The 23,893-nt window shown below is 39.6% G+C and overlaps 1 protein-coding gene across 1 annotated transcript in view; it reads left to right on the forward strand.

Annotated features, from left to right (window-relative positions):
• Positions 1-23,893, forward strand: part of ak5 (adenylate kinase 5) — a 294,513-nt gene that overhangs the window by 17,155 nt on the left and 253,465 nt on the right. Inside the window, 2 exon segments of the mRNA XM_034183075.1 lie at positions 1,074-1,180; positions 9,524-9,710. Coding sequence (XP_034038966.1) covers positions 1,121-1,180; positions 9,524-9,710 — 247 coding nt within the window. The 5' untranslated portion in view covers positions 1,074-1,120.

The raw sequence follows: 23,893 nt of genomic DNA on the forward strand, positions 1-23,893 counted from the left end.
CTGCCTCAAATGGTGAATTAATAACAGCTCCAGGTGCATCTTCTGGATCCAAAATTGGCTTAAAAGTGTGGTATCTCTCTCTGTTTACATCCATAAATGCCAGCAGCATACAATTTCACGATGTACTGTGTAAGGACTACTTCCGGGCATGTCATTGGCACATGCAATCCCCCTATTGCACACAGTGTAGGTAGTACAACATTCGGCTTCAGCTATGACTAAATGTGTACTGAGTATTCGGACACCCTACGGGCTGTGATGTACTGCTTTTAATCTTATACGTATATAAGTATTCAGATGTAGCCATGGTGTTGCTTTAGCTGAGTTTTGTTGATATTGCTAAAACCTTGACACTTTACATTGATGAGTTAATTAAGCCAAAGTAACAAGATGACTTGACTAAGTCTAGTGAAGCCAACAATCCTGAATTTTTGTATCTCCTATTAGTGCCATGTTTACTCTCATTCATTCTATAAACTATTTTTTCAAACAGGGATTTATCCCAAATTCAAAGATGCCTTTTCCATAATGTCATTGAGTTTTTGACATTTCCAAATGTGTTTCCTTTCAAAATTGTTTTGGTTTTCAGTTCTGGACCAGTCATATTTGCAATGTGCAGAGTGGAACTCACTGTTTTTAACAGACCACGTGGAAAAAATGACATCTGGGCAAAAATGATGTTTATCTAATTCTAACATTAGTCAATATGGGGGGGGGGTATATATTTTAATCACACTGGTTTAATAATCTGTCATTAACTCAAAGTCCATGTCCAAGTTTCCATGTCGGCTATGAACGACAGTCCGTGCGTCTTTTGGCACAATGCGCAACTTCGATGCCAACGTCAAGGCGCACGTGGTGCGTGTTGGAAGAGGCGCGCTGCAGGAGGGAGGACGGACGGACGACCATCACCGACGAGGAGGGGGGAGGAGGAAGAGGGCGGCGCAGCAGTTCAGCCTGCAGGAATCCAGTTGTAAAGTCCGACACGAAGCAAAACATGCGCTGAGAGATTTTTCTTTGGAGCTCTAGTTGCGCCACAGATCCGTCCACCTGCGGCGTTCTGACAGCTGAAGAAAAACACTCCGCACAACTTGTGATTTCACAAGACAACCGTCTGGAGATGAATACCAGCGATGCCAAGGAGTATCTGGCGCGGAGGGAGATACCTCAACTATTTGAGGTAAGATCAGACAGCAGTGTGACTTTGCGCAAATACTGTTTTTTTTTTATCACTAACTGACGCAGATAGATCCGTGCGCGTGTTAGGATGCATGCCTCTGGTGCCGATGGTGTTTGTGGATTAATATTATGGTTTAAAGGAGAACACCCTCACTAATTCAGCATTTTGGAAACAGCTTTAAGTTTAGTTATATACATGCACGAGCCTAATTATAATGTGAAATCCAACACCAATTAAAGCCAAAACACCATTCATCTTCATCATCATCATCTCTTCAGTCGCTTCTTTGTTATGAAAATTGAGGAATGCAGCCCAAATATTACATATTGTTCTTGTAATTCTTTATTAACGTCTGATTGCAGCAATTATTTGGATTACTGATTATCCTGCTGGTTGTATTTAATCTTCTATAAAATGTCAGAAAATAGCGAACTTTGCATAGGGGAGGTGATGGTCAAGTGGAAGATCCTTTGTTCAAATCCCTATCAGACCAGAAACTCACTCCCCTTGGACAAGGTCCCAAGTTGGTCCCGATGCATGGCAACATCCTGACATCAGTAGGTGAATGTGAGGCATCGCTGTAAAGTGCTTTGACCATTATTAAAAGTACTATGTAACTGCAGTCCATCCATTTGCTGCGACAATTTTGCAGACTTCAAGATCATGTCTTGAAATAAAATCTTTGTTTGTCTCATCAACTTTCATAAAATAGAAAAAGCTCCAATTTTTTTCAACTACAGAAGCTCCATTTGGTGAATGGTTAATGTGTTTCAGCGATACATGATAGTAAGTCCCTTTAGCTGCTCCCTTGTTTTCACTCGGGGTCGACACAGCAGATCCAAGGTGGGTCTGTATGTTGAATTGGCACAAGTTTTACGCTGGATGCCCTTCCTGACGCAATTCCACATTACATCGAGAAATGTGGTGGGGGAGTTGAATATATGATATAAAGGATTTCATATATCAAACTAGTTTGTTTTCATTTTTATTTATTTGTTTATTCATTCAACTAACTATAAAGCAGTGGTTCTCAGTGTAAAAATAAATGAAAACGTGTTGGATTTTCAGTTTTGTAGCAGTTTAAAATTGCCCCAACTGTAATCAGAAGTTTTTTAAAAAGCTGTCATGGAATTTAAATGACCTTTTATTCTTCATTTGTTTGACCTACGTCAACCTAATATATGTGAAAATGCTTCATCTCAGTCTGAGATGAAGCATGTGATTAAAGTTTTGGGTGGGCCACAGATTTTTTTTTTTTATGTACTTTTTATTGACATCCAGCAACAAATCATACACACACACACACACACACACACACACACACACACACACACACACACACACACACACACACACACACATGCACACACAAATACACACATATATATGTATGTATTTAGTAATTGTACAGAATTAAGATATTTGCCTTGAATCTTTATTTTTTATCTATTTTATTTTAATTTTGCATTCTCAGAAGCTTTGGAAGAGCTGCTTTTGAGAATTAATAACATCCGCTCAAATTTCCAGATGAAAGTAGCTTAATTAATAAAAAGAATTCATTAATTAATAAAAATAATTTTCTTTGGCACCACTATAATTTTAGTCCTTAGCATTTTGATAAGGGATTCACAATATATTGCCAGTATGATTAGCTTTTGGTTTGGGTGTTATCTTAAATTAAAGGAGACTGTGGAGGGCCTTGGCAGAGGTATGTGCTCTGCTGGCTGTCCTTCTGATGGAAATGTCTCATGGTATTGAACTGCGGGCAGTGGGAGTTGTGACTGAAGATGGTTGAGATGGTGTAGGAACTCCCAAAGGAAGGCATTGTTTTAAGATGTTCAGCCAAGTGCCAGAGTTCACACAAACACACCCGCCTTGTGATTTTGATTGCAGTAAACTCTCACATTCATCACAGCCACAGGCTTTTTTTTTCCTGGCAAAACTGATCATCCAGATTGTGCATTTATTTACCAAGTGTTGGAGTCTTACAAAATTCATGCTATCTGGAAGCTATTTAGAATTCAACCCCTGAGGGGGGAAAATTCAAGGGATCAGATGCTATAACCAACATTTGGTAGATTTGGAAGTCATTTATAAGAAACCTTATGGATATTAACCTAAAATGGGTCACAAGTAATTTAAAAACCTCACGCATGCGCACATGTGCTTCCTCCTGTAGTCAGTCTACATGACCGTGATGAAGGCAAAGACAATATTCACTATGGAATTTCCCCCAGATAAATAGGTCCTCTTCAGTAAAATGACCTGTAATTTCGCAACTTGTTCCAAAAATAAACCGACATTACAACACTTGGATTTTGGTAGAAAGTAAAATTTCTCAGTTTTTGAATTATGAAAAGCCCTATAGCTTTACAATTTTTCTGATTGCTTACACCCATTTTGCAAAAATTGGCTCACTGTGTCAAAACTCTACACACAAGTAAGATAAGACACAACACTTGCTGTAAAACTCCTCACAGCTTTGTCAAAATGAAAGCCTACAATCAAAACTTAATCTTTTCTAAAAATGTCATTCTAGCAACAAAATGACACACACATGCACCATTTTGAAACACTTTCAAATCCACAGTAACACACTGATGTGTTTTTCACAAAACACTAAAGTCAAAATATATTTATTTACTTTTTCTCAAACAAGAGCTGAAAGCTACAGTAGTTAGCAAGAAAAGTGTTATTTCCCTGTTTTTGTTTTTTGTTTGTTTTATTTTTATTTTTGTTTGTTTGTTTGTTTGTTTTTACAAAGAAATAGAAATTTCTTAAAAATACCTAAATAAAGATAGAGTACTGTACAGTTCAAATTCAACACACAAATCTAAATGATAAAAACAAGTGTTTACAGTACTGTACTTTACATACATGGTACAGTAACACCAGAATGATATTGCACTTGTCAGTACTATTCACTGTGTGGTGACTGAGGTTTAAATTTGACCGTTTGTCCACACTGTAAAAGATGAACTGCTGTCTCAATGAGAAAAAGTGATCTAACAATTTGCATAGATTTTCTTAAGTTATTTTACTGTAACTTCACTACGTAAAGTTATTTCAACTTACGTAACTAGAGAAGTCTTGTGGCATTATGAAATAACATATATATATACATACATATATACATATATATATATATATATATATATATATATATATATATATATATATATATATATATATATATATATATATATATATATATATATATATATATATATGCAAATTGTTACTTCCATTTTTTTATTGAGACAGCACCTTTTCAGAGTGCAGCTTCTCTCAGTGTGAGGCCGTGGTTCGTCACATGGTCCACCAAAGTTGCTCGAATTTCGTCTGACACATTTCTTTGTCCTTGTCCATGTATCTGTCTCTGTCTTTGTCTTCCTTGTCCTCCTCCTCTTTCTCTGGGTCTTATCGCCTCCATGATTTCAGATTTGACTAAATGTCTTACCTGAGCTCTATTTGTGGTGCCAAATTTCAGACTGATTGGTGGTGAATTTTCTGTGTGACTGTTTTCAGATGTGTGCGTTAAGTATTTCCAATTTCCAGATGTGTTTTGCATTTTTATTAAAAGTGTTTTCCCAATGTTAGCAAGGTATTTTATCTTTGAGTTCAGTGTCTAATGTAGGAAACTGTGTGTAATGTTACAGCTGATAGTTACAACTGTAACAACTGTGTTGAAGAACTGCAATCAACGTGCAAAGCAGAAAATGTATTTAAGGTATTGTGACATTGTGTTTTAACTATTGGTACAAGACGTTTTGGATTTGAAGCTTTAGTCGAAGCATTTGCTTTTTGGGTGTAAGCAGTTGGCAAAAACTGTAATATGTATGACAGTGAAAATAGACCATAAAATAGTCCACTATTACAATGTGTGTTGAAATATTATTACAATATTGTGACATTATGAAGGTAATTATTCCATGGAGTACAATAGCTCCCAATTAAGAACGATGTACAGATAGAGTGCGAACATTTATGGGGAAAAGCTTTGATATATGAAGCTCATAAAGAGAACATTATATATATATTTTTATTTATTTTTTCTCAGAGGGATCCATTTTATTAGAATGACCCTGAGCAATGCAACATAGGCTAGTATTTCCGACTTGTTCATTTACAGCCACTACAGGTTGCATTGAGCACTGACTGATATGGAGGATTGTTACTTTAAAAAGCTCTTCTGATAAAATTACTATTTACCTTCCAAAAATGTCACCTGTAGTCGAGTCTCAGTATAATGAAATGAAAATAACAATTAACTTACTTTCTATTACTTTCTGCTTAATTCACTGCCAAATAACATAACAAAGAGACATCAACATGACTTAGTTGAATTCTATAAACCATCAAAATATCATTATTTTAGGTTAGCTTTAGCAAAATCGCACTGTGATGCTGTTCCATTTTGTTTCTTTTCAGCTTTCATTAGACTAGTGTAATAATGGTTTGATGCTTTTCCATGAACAAACAACAGATTATATTCATATGTCTTGTACTGATACAAACTGCAATTACTAAAGATAAAATTACTTTGAAATTACTGAAGTGGCTTCAGAAAAAGGCCAATTAGCAGAAATTAGTTGTTTGTTGGTCGCTTTGTTAGCAGAGTATCTCCTGCTATCAAAGCGATGAAATTATGTATCAATTTTACAAGACATTGTGTTAAATAAGTGCTGTGTAGATTTTGAATTAGCTGCTCATCCAGGATAATGATCCTGGATGGTTTCATGTGAATGATGTTAGGACTCCCCCTTGTGTCAATTTAATGCAGGAGGGTGCCTCAAAACTTTGAGAATGGGTTTTTTGAAGCAATGGTACATATGTCAATTCTCATTGTGAGTTTGACCGAGAGAAAACCATAAGGGCCCCTTCACACATAACACGACTGAAGCCAACTAGTGCACGAAGGAGGAATTGCATGTCATTCATAAAAAAAAGTCAGAGCACGAACACGAGTGTGGCGTCATCTAGCAACACACATGGGTGCGACTGTTCCACCCCCGCCCCCCCCACACACACACAAATGGCATGTGGAGTGTGTCGTCGTCGTCGCACCCCCCCCCCCCCCCCCACCCCAATACAAATGTGATTGATTTGCTGTGGATACTAGCACATGTCAGCTGACTGACAGCCGGACGTGACCATGCATGCAAGGTATTACATTACAACACAGACAGAAATACACCGTAACAAATGCCGTTTTGTCAGTTATTACCCCACTTTTTTCTCTTTAAAAAAAAAATTATCTCCTTGCTGATTTCAGGCATTTTACGCTCCTGTTATAAGACAGCGATTGTTGTGCAGTGGTAAAGTTTCCATCTCGTAGTACAACCTGGTCTCACGGTAAGTCGTGCTTCAGCAGCACGAAATATACATTAATCTATTGGTTTGTGATATTGTGACAAAAAGCACCTCATTTTCGTCACAGCAGCACAAATTCATTCTCATTCATTCTGTGATGGCGATAGTGAGTTAAGAAAAAGCCCCGTCATGAAAATTTGACTCATTTCATCACGGGAGCACGAAATAAAAACGTGAGACTGGGCTGCATAGTCTGAGCTTTTTTAAATTGCAAGTTTGAATCCAGCGAGTGGCATTTATTTAATATTTAACCAGGGTTAGTTAACCGCATGGTTTTGTATTGCGGCCCCTTTTATTCATTGTTGATCTCAACCCAGTGATTTTCACTAATTATACAGCTGGGAACAAAGATGTAAATAAATTTAAACATATTGCTTCAGCTGGCTGGCGTGTCAATGCACTGCAAAGCTGCTGAATATCGTTCCATGTAGGAAATCACCCCATGGGATGTCCATGCGAGGCATGTGTCACTGCGGGATTTCCCCACATTGTAATAATTAAAACACATATTACAGTTGCAGAGGCTCACTACTGATGTGTTCATGACGTGAGCGCCGACTCTTCATTACACGGAAGCCAACTCTTCAAGACGCGTGACCCGTCCGGCTCAAGCGCATTAGGTAATTCATGTAAGAAACATAAAAGGGAGAACAGTGATCCACATCATTTCATTACTTCCTGGTGTACATCTAGGCGGAGGCTATATCCGCTCTTAATAACAGGAATGAAGTATTAGAAAGTGTGGTGTTTTTTAATTTTTTTCCTCTGCTGCTGTGTGCGCAACTTTCCATGAGCTCGCACTGTTTTTGCGCACGTGAACATGAGCATGCACAAAACCGTCACCGCGGTTTCGTGCACAGATGGTGTCGTGCACACCTATCTGAACGTGCGTTCCTCACAATTGCAGGTGGAATGTTTTGTGGTTCCCCATTTCGTTTTTGATTTGCGGATTGTCTTCCAGTTTCTGCTTCTTTCGTGTTATGTGTGAAAGGGTCCTGAGACATGCGCGCTAAGCTTTCACAATACTAGGATTTTAAACTCAATATGATACCCAGAAAAATACTCAATACTCAAAACCATTTTGAATGCCACAGGGGAAAAATGACAACAAGTTAAGAAGCATACACTATATATACTAGCATATACTAGCTGGGGTATCCGGCACTGCCCAAGTTAACCTGTTTTAGACATAAGCCAAATGCCAATCATTTTAATCAAAACAATTGCCCGACATTTGTTTTTGTAATGTTGATGTCTTATAAATATAATAGTTAATGGGCTAAAGTTTGTCCAGCAGAACTATAAGGGGTGGACTCTCCAAACTAAGTGGAAATACTTGGTTAAAAGACAAACACATTTGAAGTCCTTCATGCAGACTTTGTTTTGCAATCAAATTTATAACAAAATTACACACAAAAGGTAGGTAACAGTAAATATAAATATCAATGAATCAAAATTGAGGTAGTGGTGTATTTCACTGTTTTTACATTGCAATTTTATAAACATAAAATGAATGTATTCAGACAGGAAGGCAGACTGGGTTGTACAGGACAGTCAGGTGCTTAACAGTTGAGAACATAAAGTAGCTGAAGGAAGGGATTAAATAAACAGAGATGGCCAACACATATACAGGGCTGGAAATTTGAATCTGCCTGGTCATACCCACAGCCAGCTATTTTGGGGGTAATTTTCAGTTCAACTTTTTAAAAAATGGTACCAGTTTGTTTCCCATGTCATGAGGATTCAGAATATATATAGTTTTTAGGGCTACATATTATAGTTTGGGAGTTTATCACACATGGTACAACACTGTATGGTCTTACATAAATGGCTATTTTCGGGGTAATTTTCAGTTCAACTTTAAAAAAAATGGTACCACTTTGTTTCCCATGTCACGAGGATTCAGAATATATAGCTTTTAGGGCTACATATTATAGTTTGTGAGTTTATTTTTAGGTTGTCAGAGGTGGTGGAAAAAAAATTCTGTGCGTCCATATTGCTGGAGAGGAGCTGCTGTTTTCCTGTCTGTCTGCTTGCAGCAATGCTAAAATTGTGTGTTAAACAGAAGAAGCAAAGGTGGCACTGTTGATATTGATACTGTTGCAAATGATTAGAATCTGATACTAATTTTTAGTATGGATTAGTATCTGACTATTGTTTTGTCTTTGTTTGTTTTTTGACAACCTTAACAGAGACAATGAAAATAGTAGTAGTGTTAAATAAATATTACTTTATGCGTGGCCATATTGTGTCTCATTTATTATTACTACTACTACTACTACTTCTACTACTACTGTTATTTTTATTTTTAATGTATCACAATTATATATATCAGCAATTGGCTTCTTTGTTCTCTAAAACTTGAGATCCATAATTGGAAAAAACCCATGATTATAGAAGACCAAAAATTACATTTTCAGATAGGGATGGTCGACAAAGGATTAGCATTTGGTTTGGGTGTTATCTTAAATTAAAGGAGACTGTGGAGGGTCTCGGCAGAAGTATGTGTTCTACTGCCTGCCCTTCTACTCATGGAAATGTCTCATGGTACTGAACTGCTGGCAGTGGGAGTTGTTACTGAAGATGGCTGAGATGGTGTAGGAACTCCCAAAGGAAGGCATTGTTTTAAGATGTTCAGTCAAGGGCCAGAGTTCACACAAACACACCCATGCCTTGTGATTTTCCTTGCAGTGAACTCTCATATTCATCACAGCCACTGGCTTTTTTTTCTGACAAAACTGGTCGTCTGGGTTCTGCATTTATTTACCAAGTGTTGGTTTCTTACAAAATATGATCATTTTGTTCTCATAGCAATGAAACCGCACCTGTAATTCAAATCTCAGGGTCAGTGAAGCAGGGTTTCATAGCTTGGCAGAACATCAGATCATTACATAGAAGCAACGATGCCAGAAGAAACACCACCTCCTCCTGTGTGTATCCCATTATGCCATCCACCGTTATTTTCTCCAGAGCCTGCTGACTGGTCTGATGTACTATCGGCCTGATGACCCTATTGACTACTTGGAGGGTTGTCTAAAGAAAGTGAGGGAGCTTGGAGGACCAGACAAGGTGAGGTGGGACACCTTTGTGGGACAGGAGAAGAAGACCCTTCCCCCTCTCAATGGCGGCCAGTCACGCCGATCCCTCTTCAGAAATGGTAAGTAATAAGTGCTACGCATCTTATGAGTCTAAATGTTTACATATGATTGTTTCTTTTATAACAGGATTACTCATGTTATCAGATTATCAGAGAATTTTGTGGACCAATGAGTAATGTCTCAACACACGTCATTAAATTTTGGAGTAGATCCACAGTTTGTTTTTTTTGTTTGCTCCATTTAATATTGCGTCCGTTCCCTTTTCATGGATCAAATGAAAAATAGGTCCATGAAAATGTTCAAATGTTCTCTGTTACTTGTCATTATAATACCTTAGCATCACATTCAAAATTGTACAAGTTCATATTCATGAAAAAACAGGTTATGAAGTATCTTTTCTCTGTGGTTGTATTTTGTGGTGAAATATGCATCAAAATGCAGGAAATGGCACTTAAGAATTAAAAGTTTTTGGGGGGAGTATGAGCTTATGAGCTTATGTGATCATGTATCGTCCGTCGTGCGGCGTCATACGTACATCCTTATACATTTGCAGGTGGTATGTTTCAAAATGGAAAGAGGTACAGGACTCATTTCAGGCCTGTAGGGATCTTTAACAGGCCTCTACCTCTGAGACATAAAATTAGGTCACTGTGATCTTCCTAGCATGAAAGCTGTAGAGAGTAGTTCATTAAAAATATTCATGAAACATTTGTGCATATCTAGGAAGTTTGCCAACCAGGTATTTACAATGTTTTCAGTTAAAAAATATGGTGATAATCGTCTTAATACCAATAACATAAAATAATAATGATAACAACAACAACAACAACAATAATAATAATAATAATCTGTGACTAGGTGCTGCTGTGTTCAGATTGTGTTGAGTATAAATGTCTATGAACAGGCATATATGCCTGATGATTTTATACAGGAGGGTAGGCGTGGATAAGCGTTGCTTCTGCCTACACCTTTAGGCACCATGTATTTGATTTATTTTCTTATATCTCTTTTTGTTTTGACTTTTCTGTTATGAGTTTGGTCACATGAGTGAATTTCTGTTATGCTTGGGTGTGTCTAATAAATTATTATTACAATATTATTATTATTACAATAATGGTTATGGCCATAAAAATAAAAATGATTTCTTGTAATTAATAAAAAAGCATTTCTTTCCGTTCAAACACTGTTCTTATTTTAGAGTGTAAATATGTTAGAGTGCATGAGTAGCATCTTTCCTTTGCCCTATGCTCGCAAACAGCTATATTGCATAGGTATATTGATATTCACAATGGGTTAGACAATATTTAGTCACTTTCCCTAGATTAACGCTTTTTCTAAGAGTGTAAGCACACTGAAGTACATTCAAAGCATCCCTACTTAGCCTTAATACATTTTTCATAACCTTCAAGTTTATATTATGAACTTAAAAAGACATTGGGATAAGAGTTTGTCATGAATTATATGCTGTAGAAGGCTGAAAATGGTTATTCTGTTAAACCCAAGTTTTCCAAGTGTAGACGTTTATGGATTCAATGTCTCGCGATCTTATATACTTCAGGACACTATAAAGTACCTCTGATAAAGTTTTGGCGCTTTTGTATAAAAGTGCATGATTCCCCTAAAATTTGTCCCTTAGCCGCCGGACTATTAGCATTGCATTATATTTTATTGTTTTTGAGACCTGAAAAGTTTGTTTGTTTGTTTGTTTTGTTAGCACAGTGTCTTAGTGGTTAGCACTGATGCCTCCCAGCAACCAGGTTGTGGGATCACTTCTTGTCTGGCCCGTTTTACGTATATACAAGAAAAAGGCCCTTCTTCTTAGCATGCATCTCCTTATTGCCTATAACAGAGATGCAGATAAGAGATAAGATAAGAGGTGCCCAAATTTGTCATTGCTTTTTGGCACTTGGTTTCCGACTGATAACTGGAAGATAGACAAAAAGGCATAAAATTGGAACCTCCATGCAATTTTGGTGGTGTTTGTAAATCCATAAGAGAAAAATGAGAGTGATTGAGGCACTTTTGATTGAGATATAATGCAAAATGTACAACAAATGGGCTTTTCAATATTAAATTTAAATGCCCCCAAAATCCACAACCCACTCAGATCTCGATCAGACTTTGTCAGGAGATAGTGAATGCCAGTCTGCACCTCACTGTCAAATATGTGAGTGGTTGGGGCATATTTGATTAAGATATAATGTAAAATATACATTAAATGGTATTTGCAATGTTAAATTTAAATCGCCACAAAATCTGTAATCTGGTTCAGAGCTGGATCAAACTTTGTCAGTTGATAAAGGAGACCATCCTACACAACACTCTCAAATATGAAAGAAATTTGATTGGGGTTTTTTTATGAATTTTTGAAAATGTATTCAATTTTAAAGGATAGGGATTTTTCCAATTTTCTAAGATTTTTCCTGACTTTGACCTACGACCTTGAAAATTGAATCGGTTCTTGCTGATCAGGATATGAATCCTCTGTAAAAATGTCATAACAATATATGAAAAATTGAGGGTTACAGGCTGTTCACATACAAACAAACAACATTATTACCTCCACCCAACTTCGTTGCCTATCCCAGCGGTCACAGGGCGTGAGGCGGGATTACACCCTGGACAGGATGCCAGTCTGTCGCCACATTAGACAAACAAACACATCCACATGCACACCTATGGACAATTTAAAGTTTCCAATTCACCTAACCTGCATGTCTTTAGATGTGGGAGGAAGCCAGAGCACCTGGAGGGAACCCATGCAAATTCCACACAGAAAGGCCACAGATGGGAATCGATCTCATAACCTTGTCACTGTGAGGCAACATTGCTGACCACGAATCCACCGTGCTGCCTGAAAACACTTCAGCAGTTAAATATGTAATCAAACATGGAAATGTGGGACACTTCAAATGAGCAGGCCAGAAACAGGAAATTAAGCTACATGAAACTAACACAGAAGGAACATCAAAATAAAAGTGCCAGCGAATATTTGCCACTAGGGAGAATAGGCCCTATAACACGGAGAATAATAACAAGACATGGAGAATCATGGCAGAGACAGAATAGTGTGGAAATTAAACCTAAATGCCAAAACATAACACATGTCAAATACAAATTTAATTGAAATGCCTGAATTCCTTTTTCTTTTCTTTATTTTTAAGATAGCTTCCTGATAAACAAGCAAACATACAAATGGAGCTGAAAACATTATATCCTCGGTGGAGGTAATGATGTATGGATCCAATTAAAAAATAAAAAATTGGGGAGGTTTAATGTACCAACAACTATGAGCATATACGACCTGGTGTAGATCTGGACAATGAAGCGGATCAGGTGGATCAGACTCCATCATCGTAGGAGATTGAGCTTTAATGTCTTGTGTTTTCCTCATGTTTTTGATGTCATAACAGTGAGACAAACATGTCTAGGTCTGCTCATTCTTGGCATTGATATGATTCTATTGAGTGTCCTTCAAATTCCGCACTGTGACACTGATTTCTTCTTGTTACGCCCCATAAAAACCCATTAGTTTATCATCCTTGACATCAGAAAAAAGTGATGAGGGAGGGCGGCATTTTTTGTTTTTCTTAGAAACAGAGAACAAATGACATGGTAACATTTTGAAGATGAAACCTCCCCTTGTAATATGAATAACATAAGTTTATGACAGTTCATTTCATTCTCGAAGACGAGGAAACGGACAAGGAAAAACACGCCTTGCAACTGTTGCACTTACTGTCCAAGCCACCTCCACTGTCCAGCATACCACATGCATACTGGCTGTAAATATCGTTTATTGTGGCTTCGGGGAAATGGGGCTTCAGTTTCTTGCCCTTATTGGCAATCGTCCTCGTATGTATGGTTGCCAGTGACAACAAGCGCCAAGTTCCGAGCTCCTTCTCTGTAAACCTCAGCCGTATTCAGCCAAAGAATACTCGCCACCTAGCTGACATGCCGGTGTCGCCAACCGAACCATCCCCACTAAAAATCTGTCCGCCCTACCTTCAGTGCGCATGGGTCATTTCTGAATGTCAGCAGCGATTCACTGACTATGTCCTCGTTTCTGCTTCAAACTGGACTTTAGTCATCATCTATCTCAGCGACAGATATCTGAAGCTTTTGTACAACAATCATCTCCACAGAAATTCAGCATTATTTCATGATAAAAGACGGCGGACCAATCAAACCGCCACAGCAGCACATCTGAGACTGACGTGCTGCTGTGGCACCTATGTCATTTCGGAGTGTCAGCGATTCACAGATTATCGCCTCATTTCTGCTTAAAACGGCCTAGTTTCTGCTTAAAACTGACTTTAGAATGATTAAAGAGGTTTTACTTTGTCATCTGATGGCTAATAATCATATTATTCCCTTTGATCGCTTTGGGTGTCAAGAGTCAGACTCAGAGAGTCAGTCTCAAATGCATGTGCAGTGAAGGCAGGGCGGACCAATTTTCAGAGGGGACCGTTCGGTCGGCGATGCTAGTTCTTGCTACAGCTGTACTGCCATCGATGAAATTCACCAAAATTTAAAAAAAATAAAATATTGATGTGGGTCGATTTCAGCATGCGGGCGGGGATGATAAACTGTTTTTTATGGGGCCTGACTGTTTTGTACTTTTCAGTTGGAGCAAACTAGCAGCTCCCCTTCGTGTGCTGAATAATCTAAATGTTTCTTTTTTCAGCACTTGTCTCTTCTTGTGCTTTTTGCAGAATTTTGTCTGCATACTGACTTGCATAATAACAGCCAAACTGCTGGAATTGGAAAGGGAGCACTGGGCCCATATGCGAGTGTTTGTAGATATAACCTGTTGTGCACTGTGAAAGCTGCTACCCTGGGCAGTACTAGTAGGAGGAAAAGACTTTCACACCATGATCAGATAAGAGGCCCCCCCTCCAGAGTGAGGAACACAGCTGCTCACAGAGAGGAACTGAGATGTCAAAAAGGCCCAGGGGCATTTGTTGAGATGCACTCAGCACATGGCATCTAAACACCAGTTACGTAGTTTTCAGGTGACCCTGCTGCTCCCTGACCGTTAGAAACAGCATGTTTGGAAAAATGTGTGTGGATCGCTGTGTTCAACGTACCTGTGCAGCTTTTACTGTGTGGTTTTGTTGGCAATGTACTGCAGTACTGTTAAAAATAAATAAAGAAATGTGCATGGTCCATTATTCATCTGAGTTGAGATAGCAAAAATCCTCTCTGTTCTATCCTCTATCCAACCATTGTTTGGAAGTATTCTGGAAGTACCGAGAATGCAAAATTTATTCAGGATATGCAAAGAGGTTCAGTCTGCCGCCAGCGTAATTGTACAAAGTACAACTTAGAATAGAATACAGTAATAGACCATAGATGCAAATTGTGCATCAGTTAAAAAGTGGATGCATCAGTTTACTGTTACTTTCAAAGCACTTTAAGCATGATTTTAAAATTCTTTGAGCAAAGATAATGCCAAAAATAATGAATAAAAAAACAGTGTTATAAGATATAAAATTAGAAGGGAGCAGACCATCAGTGACCGGTAGATGAGCACTGGGCATGATAGATCATTTTGTACGTCCACCAACCATCCATCTGCTCCATGAGATCCCTCTGTGACTGGGTACATGGAGCTGTGGGGGTCCCAACTGTGCTGAGGACCTCAGAAAGATTTTAATGGATGAATTTTGGAGAATGTTCCAACAGTGACTGAACTTGGCCTGACCACCGACTTGCCAGTTGTGTTCCATTTGCTGTGCACCATTTTAATGTTTTTAAGCCACCAGCTGTTGTGACGACTGGACTCTGTATGAAGAGTTCAGATGCAAAACCCAGTAAGTCCAAAACCACAAGTTTTAGTTGCGGCCAAATTAGATACTATCACTGTGAAAAATTATAACATACCATTTTCATTTTATTTGTGGAAATCTGTGCATTTTGGAATGCATTTTCCTTTAACTTGCTATTTTAAACTGCATTTTTTTCTCCATGAAAAAAATTAACTTCCTTGGTTTTGCATCTGAACCCTTTATGTATATGGTTACTTCGCTGCAATATTTCTGCCTTTGCATGTTTGACAATTCTTTGTTGTGGTTTGATTTATTTGTTATTTTGTTATTGCTAGCATGGCCAAAGCAGACGGGCACCCCACTGAGTTTGGTCTGCTGTAGGTTTCTGCCTGTAATTAAAAAAACACCTAAAAGAGTTTTTCCTTACCATCCATCCATCCATCCATCCATCCATCCATCCATCCATCCATCCATCCATCCATTTTCTTCCGCTTTATCCGGAGTCGGGTCGTGGGGCAGCAGCTCAAGCAAAGCCGCCCAGACCTCCCGATCCACACACACCTCCCCCAGCTCCTCCGGGGGGACCCCAAGGCGTTCCCAAGCCAGCCGAGAGACATAGTCCCTCCAGTGTGTCCTGGGTCTTCCCTGGGGCCTCCTCCCAATGGGACATGCTTGGAACACCTCTCCAGCGAGGCATCCAGGGGGCATCCGGAAAAGATGCCCGAGCCATCTCAACTGGCTCCTTTCGATGTGGAGGAGCAGCGGCTCGACTCCGAGCTCCTCCCGAGTGACCGAGCTCCTTACCCTATCTCTAAGGGCGCGCCCAGCCACCCTGCGGAGGAAACTCATCTCGGCCGCTTGTACTCGCGATCTCATTCTTTTGGTCATGAGCCAAATCTCATGACCATAGGTGAGGATCATAATGTAGATCGATCGGTAAATCGAGAGCTTTGCCCCCTACCCAGCTCTCTCTTCACCACGACGGTCCGATACAGCGACCGCATCACTGCAGATGCTGCACCGATCTGTCTATCGATCTCACGCTCCATCCGTCCCTCACTCGTGAACAAGACCCCGAGATACTTAAACTCCTCCACTTGAGGCAAGGACACTCCACCGACCTGAAGAGGGCAAAGCACCTTTTTGCTGTCGAGAACCATGGCCTTGGATTTGGAGGTGCTGGTCTTCATCCCGGACACTTCACACTCGGCTGCAAACTGCCCCAGTGCACGCTGAAGGTCCTGGTTTGACGGAGCCAACAGAACCACATTGTCCGCAAACAGCAGAGACGAGATTCTGTGGTTCCCAAAACAGACCCCCTCTACACCTAGAAATTCTGTCCATAAAGATAATGAACAGAGCCGGTGACAAAGGGCAGCCCTGGCAGAGGCCAACATGCACTGGAAACAGGTTTGACTTACTACCGGCAATGCGAACCAAGCTCCTGCTGCGGTCGTACAGGGACCAGATAGCCCTTAGCAAAGGACCCCGGACCCCGTACTCCCGGAGCACCCCCCACAGGGTGCCCCGAGGGACACGGTTGAACGCCTTCTCCAGATCCACAAAGCACATGTGGACTGGTTGGGTGAACTCCCATGAACCCTCGAGCACCCGATGGAGCGTGTAGAGCTGGTCCAGTGTGCCGTGACCAGGACGAAAGCCACACTGCTCCTCCTGAATCCGAGGTTCGACTATCGGTCAAATTCTCCTCTCCAGTACTCTGGAATAGACCTTACCGGGGAGGCCGAGGAGTGTGATCCCCCTGTAGTTGGAACACACCCTCCAGTCCCCCTTCTTAAACAGAGGGACCACCACCCCGGTGCTGGTGGAGAGCTGCTTCCACCCCCTGAGACGTCGGACGGTTTGCCAGAATTTCTTCGAGGCCGAACGATAGTCCTCCTCCATGGCCTTCCCGAACTCCTCCCAGACCCGCATTTTTCTTTAATATTTATTTCATTAATTTAAAAGAAAAACAGAAAAGCAAAAACAAAGCACCACAATACCAGAATGAAAAGGAGCAGAAAGAAGAACAAGTCTTGTGATTTCTGCCCCTTTTAACAATACAATCTTTCAATATCCAGCATCATAGTCAACATTATTTAACAGATTGCATTTCTTTAACTTGTCACATACCACTGACCCATTTCATAATTATGACCATTAATTGATTACATCTCTGACAGGTTACATTTAAACTTAAGACACTCCAAACATTATTAAAGCCCCGGTCACAACCCACCGTGCGTTTTTTTTCGCCGTACGTTTCTGCGGATGCCACGGCCACTACGTTTTTGTGAAAATGTATGGAGGCAGTAGCAAGAGGAGGGAGGGAGTACGTTCAACGCACGTCTCTAGGAGTGTAACGATAAAGAGAGATGACAGTAAGGCAGTGTGTGTGTGTGTGTGTGTGTGTGTGTGTGTGTGTGTGTGTGTGTGTGTGTGTGTGTGTGTGTGTGTGTGTGTGTGTGTGTGTGTGTGTGTGTGTGTGTTGGGGGAGGTGTCGCTTTTCTTTTTTTATGAGCGGGACCGGAGCGGCAGGTGTTTTTCGGCGTCGGCAATGAGCATGTCCAGCCTGCAGCGGTCAGTTGTACGAGTGTTTACTTGCCTCGAAAAGTTACAGCTAGTTAACAGACTGAAGCTGTGGAGTGTGTGTTGCTGACGTTTGGAAATAAAGTCCAAGTTCAAGTGAGAAGCTGCATTGTGCATGCAAGTCTGTCGGCCTCCAAATCCGTACTCCCTACGTACGGATTTGGTTAATTCAATAGTAATTGAAAGAAAATGTGCTGCTTTGAATCCGTACTGAGGCAGTACTCACAACGTGCGTCATCTGCACTGCTGGTGAATCCGCAGCCTGACCGCAGCGAAAGTTCTGCATGCACTAAAACCTCTACGGCGTGTCTGCGTGCTCCTAAATTCGTACTGAGGCAGTACTTACGAAGTACGGATCTCCAAATTTATCCCACATTTTTGCAAGTAGACTGCACGCACGTGCAAGTACGGCGGGTTGTGACCACGGCTTAACAGTTTACCTTTTTTTTTTTTTTTTGACTTTCTTGCAGCCCACTGACTTATTTTATAGTTTCATACTTACTTAATACATCTAATTTAATATATTTTTAAAATAATTTAAGCGACCTTAATTCTTTAATTTCTTTATTAAGATTGTTCCATAATTTGACACCATTTACTGCAATACCTTTACTTTGGTTCTAAATCTTGTTTTTTTTTTAAAGACTTCTATTCCTTTCAATTTATAACTACTTACTCTTTTTTCAAACATATTTTGAATGTTTGTTGGTAAAGTATTTTTATTAACTTGGTACATTGTTTGTAATATTTTCAAATCGACTAAATCATGAAATTTAAGTACCCTATACTTAATAAACAATGGATTAGATGGATCTCTAAAACCACTGTTACTAATCACTTTTAAAGCTCTTTTCTGCAAAATAAATAAAGGTTGTATATAGGTTGTATATGTTGATCCCCAGATTTCTACACAGTAAGTTAAATATGGGACAATCAATGAATTGTACAGTGTTAATAAACCATAACTATTTAATGAATATTTTACTTTATGCAAAACAGCAATGGCTTTCGCTATTTTTCCTTTTATGTAATTTATGTGTGACTTCCATGTAAGATCTTCATCAAACATGACTCCTAAAAATTTTGTTTCTTTTACCCTTTGTATATCCATTCCATCTATTTGTAATGACACATTATTTTTTTCGCTCTATCATTAAACAATATAAAATTTGTCTTATTAATATTTAGTGACAATCTGTTTATATCAAACCAATGTTTAACTTTTTCCAACTCCGTATTTATCACTTGTTCTACTTCCTGTATATCTGATCCAGAGTAAAACAGCGTTGTATCATCAGCAAATAAAATGCTGCCAAGCACATTGGATACATTCACAAAATCATTGATATACAAAATAAACAGTTTGGGTCCAAGTACCGATCCTTGTGGTACTCCATAAATAATGTTACACAATTCTGATTTGGTATTATTTATCTGAACAAACTGTTTTCTATTTTCTAAGTAGCTTTTTACCCACTGATGTGCAACACCTCTTATTCCATATTGTTGTAACTTGTGAAGCAATCTTGAGTGGTCTATAACATCAAAAGCCTTTTTCAGGTCGATAAAAATACTTACAAAATAATCCTTATTATCTATTGTTGTTGATGTTTTCTCTATTAGTTCCATAATTGCCATAGCTGTTAAATGTTTTGTTCTAAATCCATACTGAGCATTATTTAAAATATGATGTTTATCAATAAATTTATCCAATCTTGTCACAAAAACTTTTTCCATAATTTTAGAAAACTGTGGAAGCAATGATACTGGCCTGTAATTAGAAAAATTATGTTTGTCTCCATTTTTATATAATGGGACTACCTTAGCAATTTTCATTTCATCTGGAAAAATCCCAGTTGACAGAGACAGATTACAAATATAAGTAAATGGTTCAATAACAATTTCTGTTATACTTTTTACAGTCATCATGTCTAAATCTTCATGGTCAGTTGATCTTTTGCTTACACAGTTTTTTACAATATTTCTTATTTCATCTTTTTTCCACATTGTCCAGGAAAATACTATTGACTGTATTTACCAATGTACGTAATTTATCTTCTATTATTGGTTTATTTCTCACCAGACTTGATCCTACATTTGAAAAATAATCATTAAACCCATTTGCAACTTCTTTTATATCATATATCTCTTTATTTTCCTTAACAAAGTAATTTGGAATAGTTGCTTTCGCTCCATCACTTTTTATAATTCCCCATGTTACCCTCATATTATCTTTACTCTTATTTAGTTGTTCACTGTAATAATCTTTTTTTTTTGTTTCCTAATTATTGTTAATAGTTTATTTAAAAAATATATATTTAAAAAGCACCTGTATAAATAGTTTTTCTTTGCACAAGCATTTTTTATTCCCTTTGTCAGCCATGGTTTATTTACTCTTTTCTTACTAACTTCAATTAATTTACAATTTTTATTGTTTGATTTCATCAATATTTTCATAAATGAGTGATATGCTACATTAACATCACTGACATAAACTTCTTCCCAATTTTGATTTTTAAGGTCATATTTTAATGCCTCTAAGGCTTTTACTGACTTATCTCTTTTAAAGTTTATAACAGTTTTTTTCTTGTACCTATTTTTATATTTAAATATTGAAAAAACTGGTAAATGATCGCTAATATCTGTCATGAAGATCCCATTCTTGATAATTTCATCTGTTCTGTTTGTAAATATATTATCGATTACCGTTGCACTTTGCGATGTAATTCTGGTTAATTTTGTTATCAAGGGGAATAACCCCAAACTATACATTGAATTCACAAAATTCAATGTATAATATGTAAAAAAAAAAAAAAAAGTAAACTTAATAATGTTTGGAGTGTCTTAAGTTTAAATGTAACCTATCAGTGATGTAATCTATTAATTAATGGTCATAATTATGAAATGGGTCAGTGGTATGTAACAAGTTAAAGAAATGCAATCTGTTAAATAATGTTGACTATGATGCTGTATATTGAAAGATTGTATTGTTAAAAGGGGCAGAAATCATAAGACTTGTTCTTCTTTCTGCTCCTTTTCATTCTGGTATTGTGGTGCTTTTGTTTTTTGCTTTTCTGTTTTTCTTTTAAATGAATGAAATAAATATTAAAAAAAAAAAAAATCACTTAATCTTTGGCAACTGGAGCTTTCTATGTTAATGTTAAAGTCCCCACACATAAAAAGCGTTTTGTTTTTAATTTGATGGAATAATTCAATTATTTTATCTGTAAATTTCACAACACAAGAATCTGGTGCTCTGTATACACAACTGATTAGAATAGTCTTAGATGCTCTCCCGGAGGTGGGAGTTGAAGACCTCGCTGACAGAGGGTTCTGCCAGTCATTCCCAGCAGACCCTCACAATACGTTTGGGCCTGCCAGGTCTGACCGGCTTCCTCCCCTCCCAGTGGATCCAGCTCACCACCAGGTGGTGATCAGTCGACAGCTCAGCCCCTCTCTTCACTCGAGTGTCCGAAACACGTGGATGAAGGTCAGATGATACGACTACAAAGTCGATCATTGACCTCCGGCTCAGGGTGTCCTGGTGCCACGTGCACTTATGGACACCCTTGTGCTCGAACATGGTGTTCGTGATGGACAAACTGTGACTAGCACAGAAGTCCAACAACTGAACACTACTCGGGTTCAGATCGGGGAGGCCGTGCTTCCCGATCAGCCCCCTCCAGGTCTCACTGTCACCGCCCACTCAGATCGGGGAGGCCGTGCTTCCCGATCACCCCCCTCCAGGTCTCACTGTCACCGCCCACGTGGACATGGAAATCCCCCAGGAGACCAATGGAGTCCCCAGTTGGAGCGCTATCTAGTACCCCTCCCAGGGACTCCAAGAAGGTCAGGTACTCTGCACTGCTGCTCGGCCAGCTGGTTGAGACAACAGTGAGAGACTTGTTCCAGACCCGAAGGTATAGGGACGCGACCCTCTCGTTCACCGGAATGAATTCCAAAACATGGCGACTGAGCTGGGGAGCAATAAGCAATGCGACCCCAGCTCTCCACCTCTCCCCGTGGGCGCCAGAAAAGTGGAGCGTCCAGCCCCTCTCCAGGAGTTGGGTACCAGAGCCGAAGCTGTGCGTGGAGGTGAGCCCAACTATCTCTAGTCGGTATCTCTCAACCTCCCGCACAAGCTCAGGCTCCTTCCCCCCCAACGAGGTGACATTCCACGTCCCAACAGCCAGGGGCTGTGAGCGCGGACCGGGCCGCCGGGCTACCCGCCCTCGACCGCCACCCAGTCCTCTCTGCACCAGACCCCCATGGCCCCCTCTGCAGGTGGTGAACCCACAGGAGAGCGGGCCCACATCGCTCTTTCGGGCTGAGCCCGGCCGGGCCCCATGGGCTAAGGCCTGACCACCAGGCGCTCGCGCGTGACCCCAGGCCTGGCTCCAGGGTGGGGCCCCGGCTCCACCATACCGGGCAACGTCTTGGTCCTTGATTTTTTACTGGTCATGGGAGCTTCTGAACTGCCCTTAGTCTGACCCGTCACCTAGGACCTTTTTGCCTTGGGAAACCCTACAAGGGGCACAAAGCCCTCGAACATAGCTCCTAGGATCATCCGTGTACGCAAACTCCCCCACCACGATAAGGTGGCAGCTAGAGTTTTTCCTTATCATTGTCACCAATGTGCTTGCTCAGAAGGTAGAGAAGATTAGACCTTACTCTTGTGAAGCTCTTCAGGGTGGCTTCTGTAATTTGGCACTGCATAAATAAATTGAAGGACAAAGCCAGTAGTGTGAAGCACTCAGCGAGAATTGAACCCCTATCGCACAGAGACGAGAGCAGGGATAGCATATATGCAGGGAGAGCAAGCATATATGCATTTAAAAAACCCAGGAAATAGACACTCTAATAAAAGTGCAAGAAAAAGCCTCCAGAAAACAGCCGACTGACTATTCAGGATAATAATATACATTCAGTGCTCACAAATGAAACCATCATAATGACGCCAATCAACGAGTCACTTGTGATTTGCACAAATTAATGGCTGTTCACTTTGCTTTAAAAGAGAGCAGTGAAAATTAATATATTGCTCAGGAAACGTATCAACCACTAATTCACACTGCTTAAGTAGGTATTACAACCATGGAGTGTCTCTCCCTCATTTCATTTCATTTCAGTGGCGCTTTATTGACATGGGAAACATACGTTTACATTGTCAAAGCAAGTGTTACATAGAGCAACAAATAAAAATAAAAATAGAAATTAAGAAGATGTACATACAGTTAACAATATTCTACAGTAACCAAATGTGTAAACAGGAGATTTGGGATTGAAATAATCATAAAAATTGTGCTTTGGGTGTAAAAATATACTAGCCTATAAAATGTGTTATATTATACAACTGACATTGCCAGTTTAATCTTCTCTTTTGAGTTTATTTTTTTCATGTCATTACCAGCTCACAAACCTTGCTGCTGTGTTTGCACATTGTTGCACTTCACCCAACAGATACAGAAGTTTGTTGATGTTGGTCATGCTGTGAAAGTCTTTTTGGATGTTTGTGATCTGTGGGAAGTAAGTGTCTCTGATGTCTTGGTACAGCGGGCAGGTGGTTAGGAAGTGCAGCTTGGGCTCCGCCTGGTGTTGTGATCAGTGGGTGCCAGAGGCAAGACATAATCACTGTCAAGTTATTCTCAAGTCATCAATCTGCAAGTCCCAAGTCAAGTCTAAAGTCATTATGACTTAAGGCTTGACTTGGGACTTGCTGATTCATGACTTGAGGGTGACTTGATGGTGACTTCATCCCACCTCTGGTGGTTGCACAGTCTGTCTTCTCTGGGGAGCCAGGTCTGTCTGTGGTGGCCTTTCTCCACGGTGAGGCTGTGCTCACCGAGTCTGTACATGGTCAAGGATTTCCTGAGCTTTGGGTT

This window comes from Thalassophryne amazonica, chromosome 12 (genome assembly GCF_902500255.1).
Source record: "Thalassophryne amazonica chromosome 12, fThaAma1.1, whole genome shotgun sequence".
Classification (NCBI taxonomy): Eukaryota; Metazoa; Chordata; class Actinopteri; order Batrachoidiformes; family Batrachoididae; genus Thalassophryne; species Thalassophryne amazonica.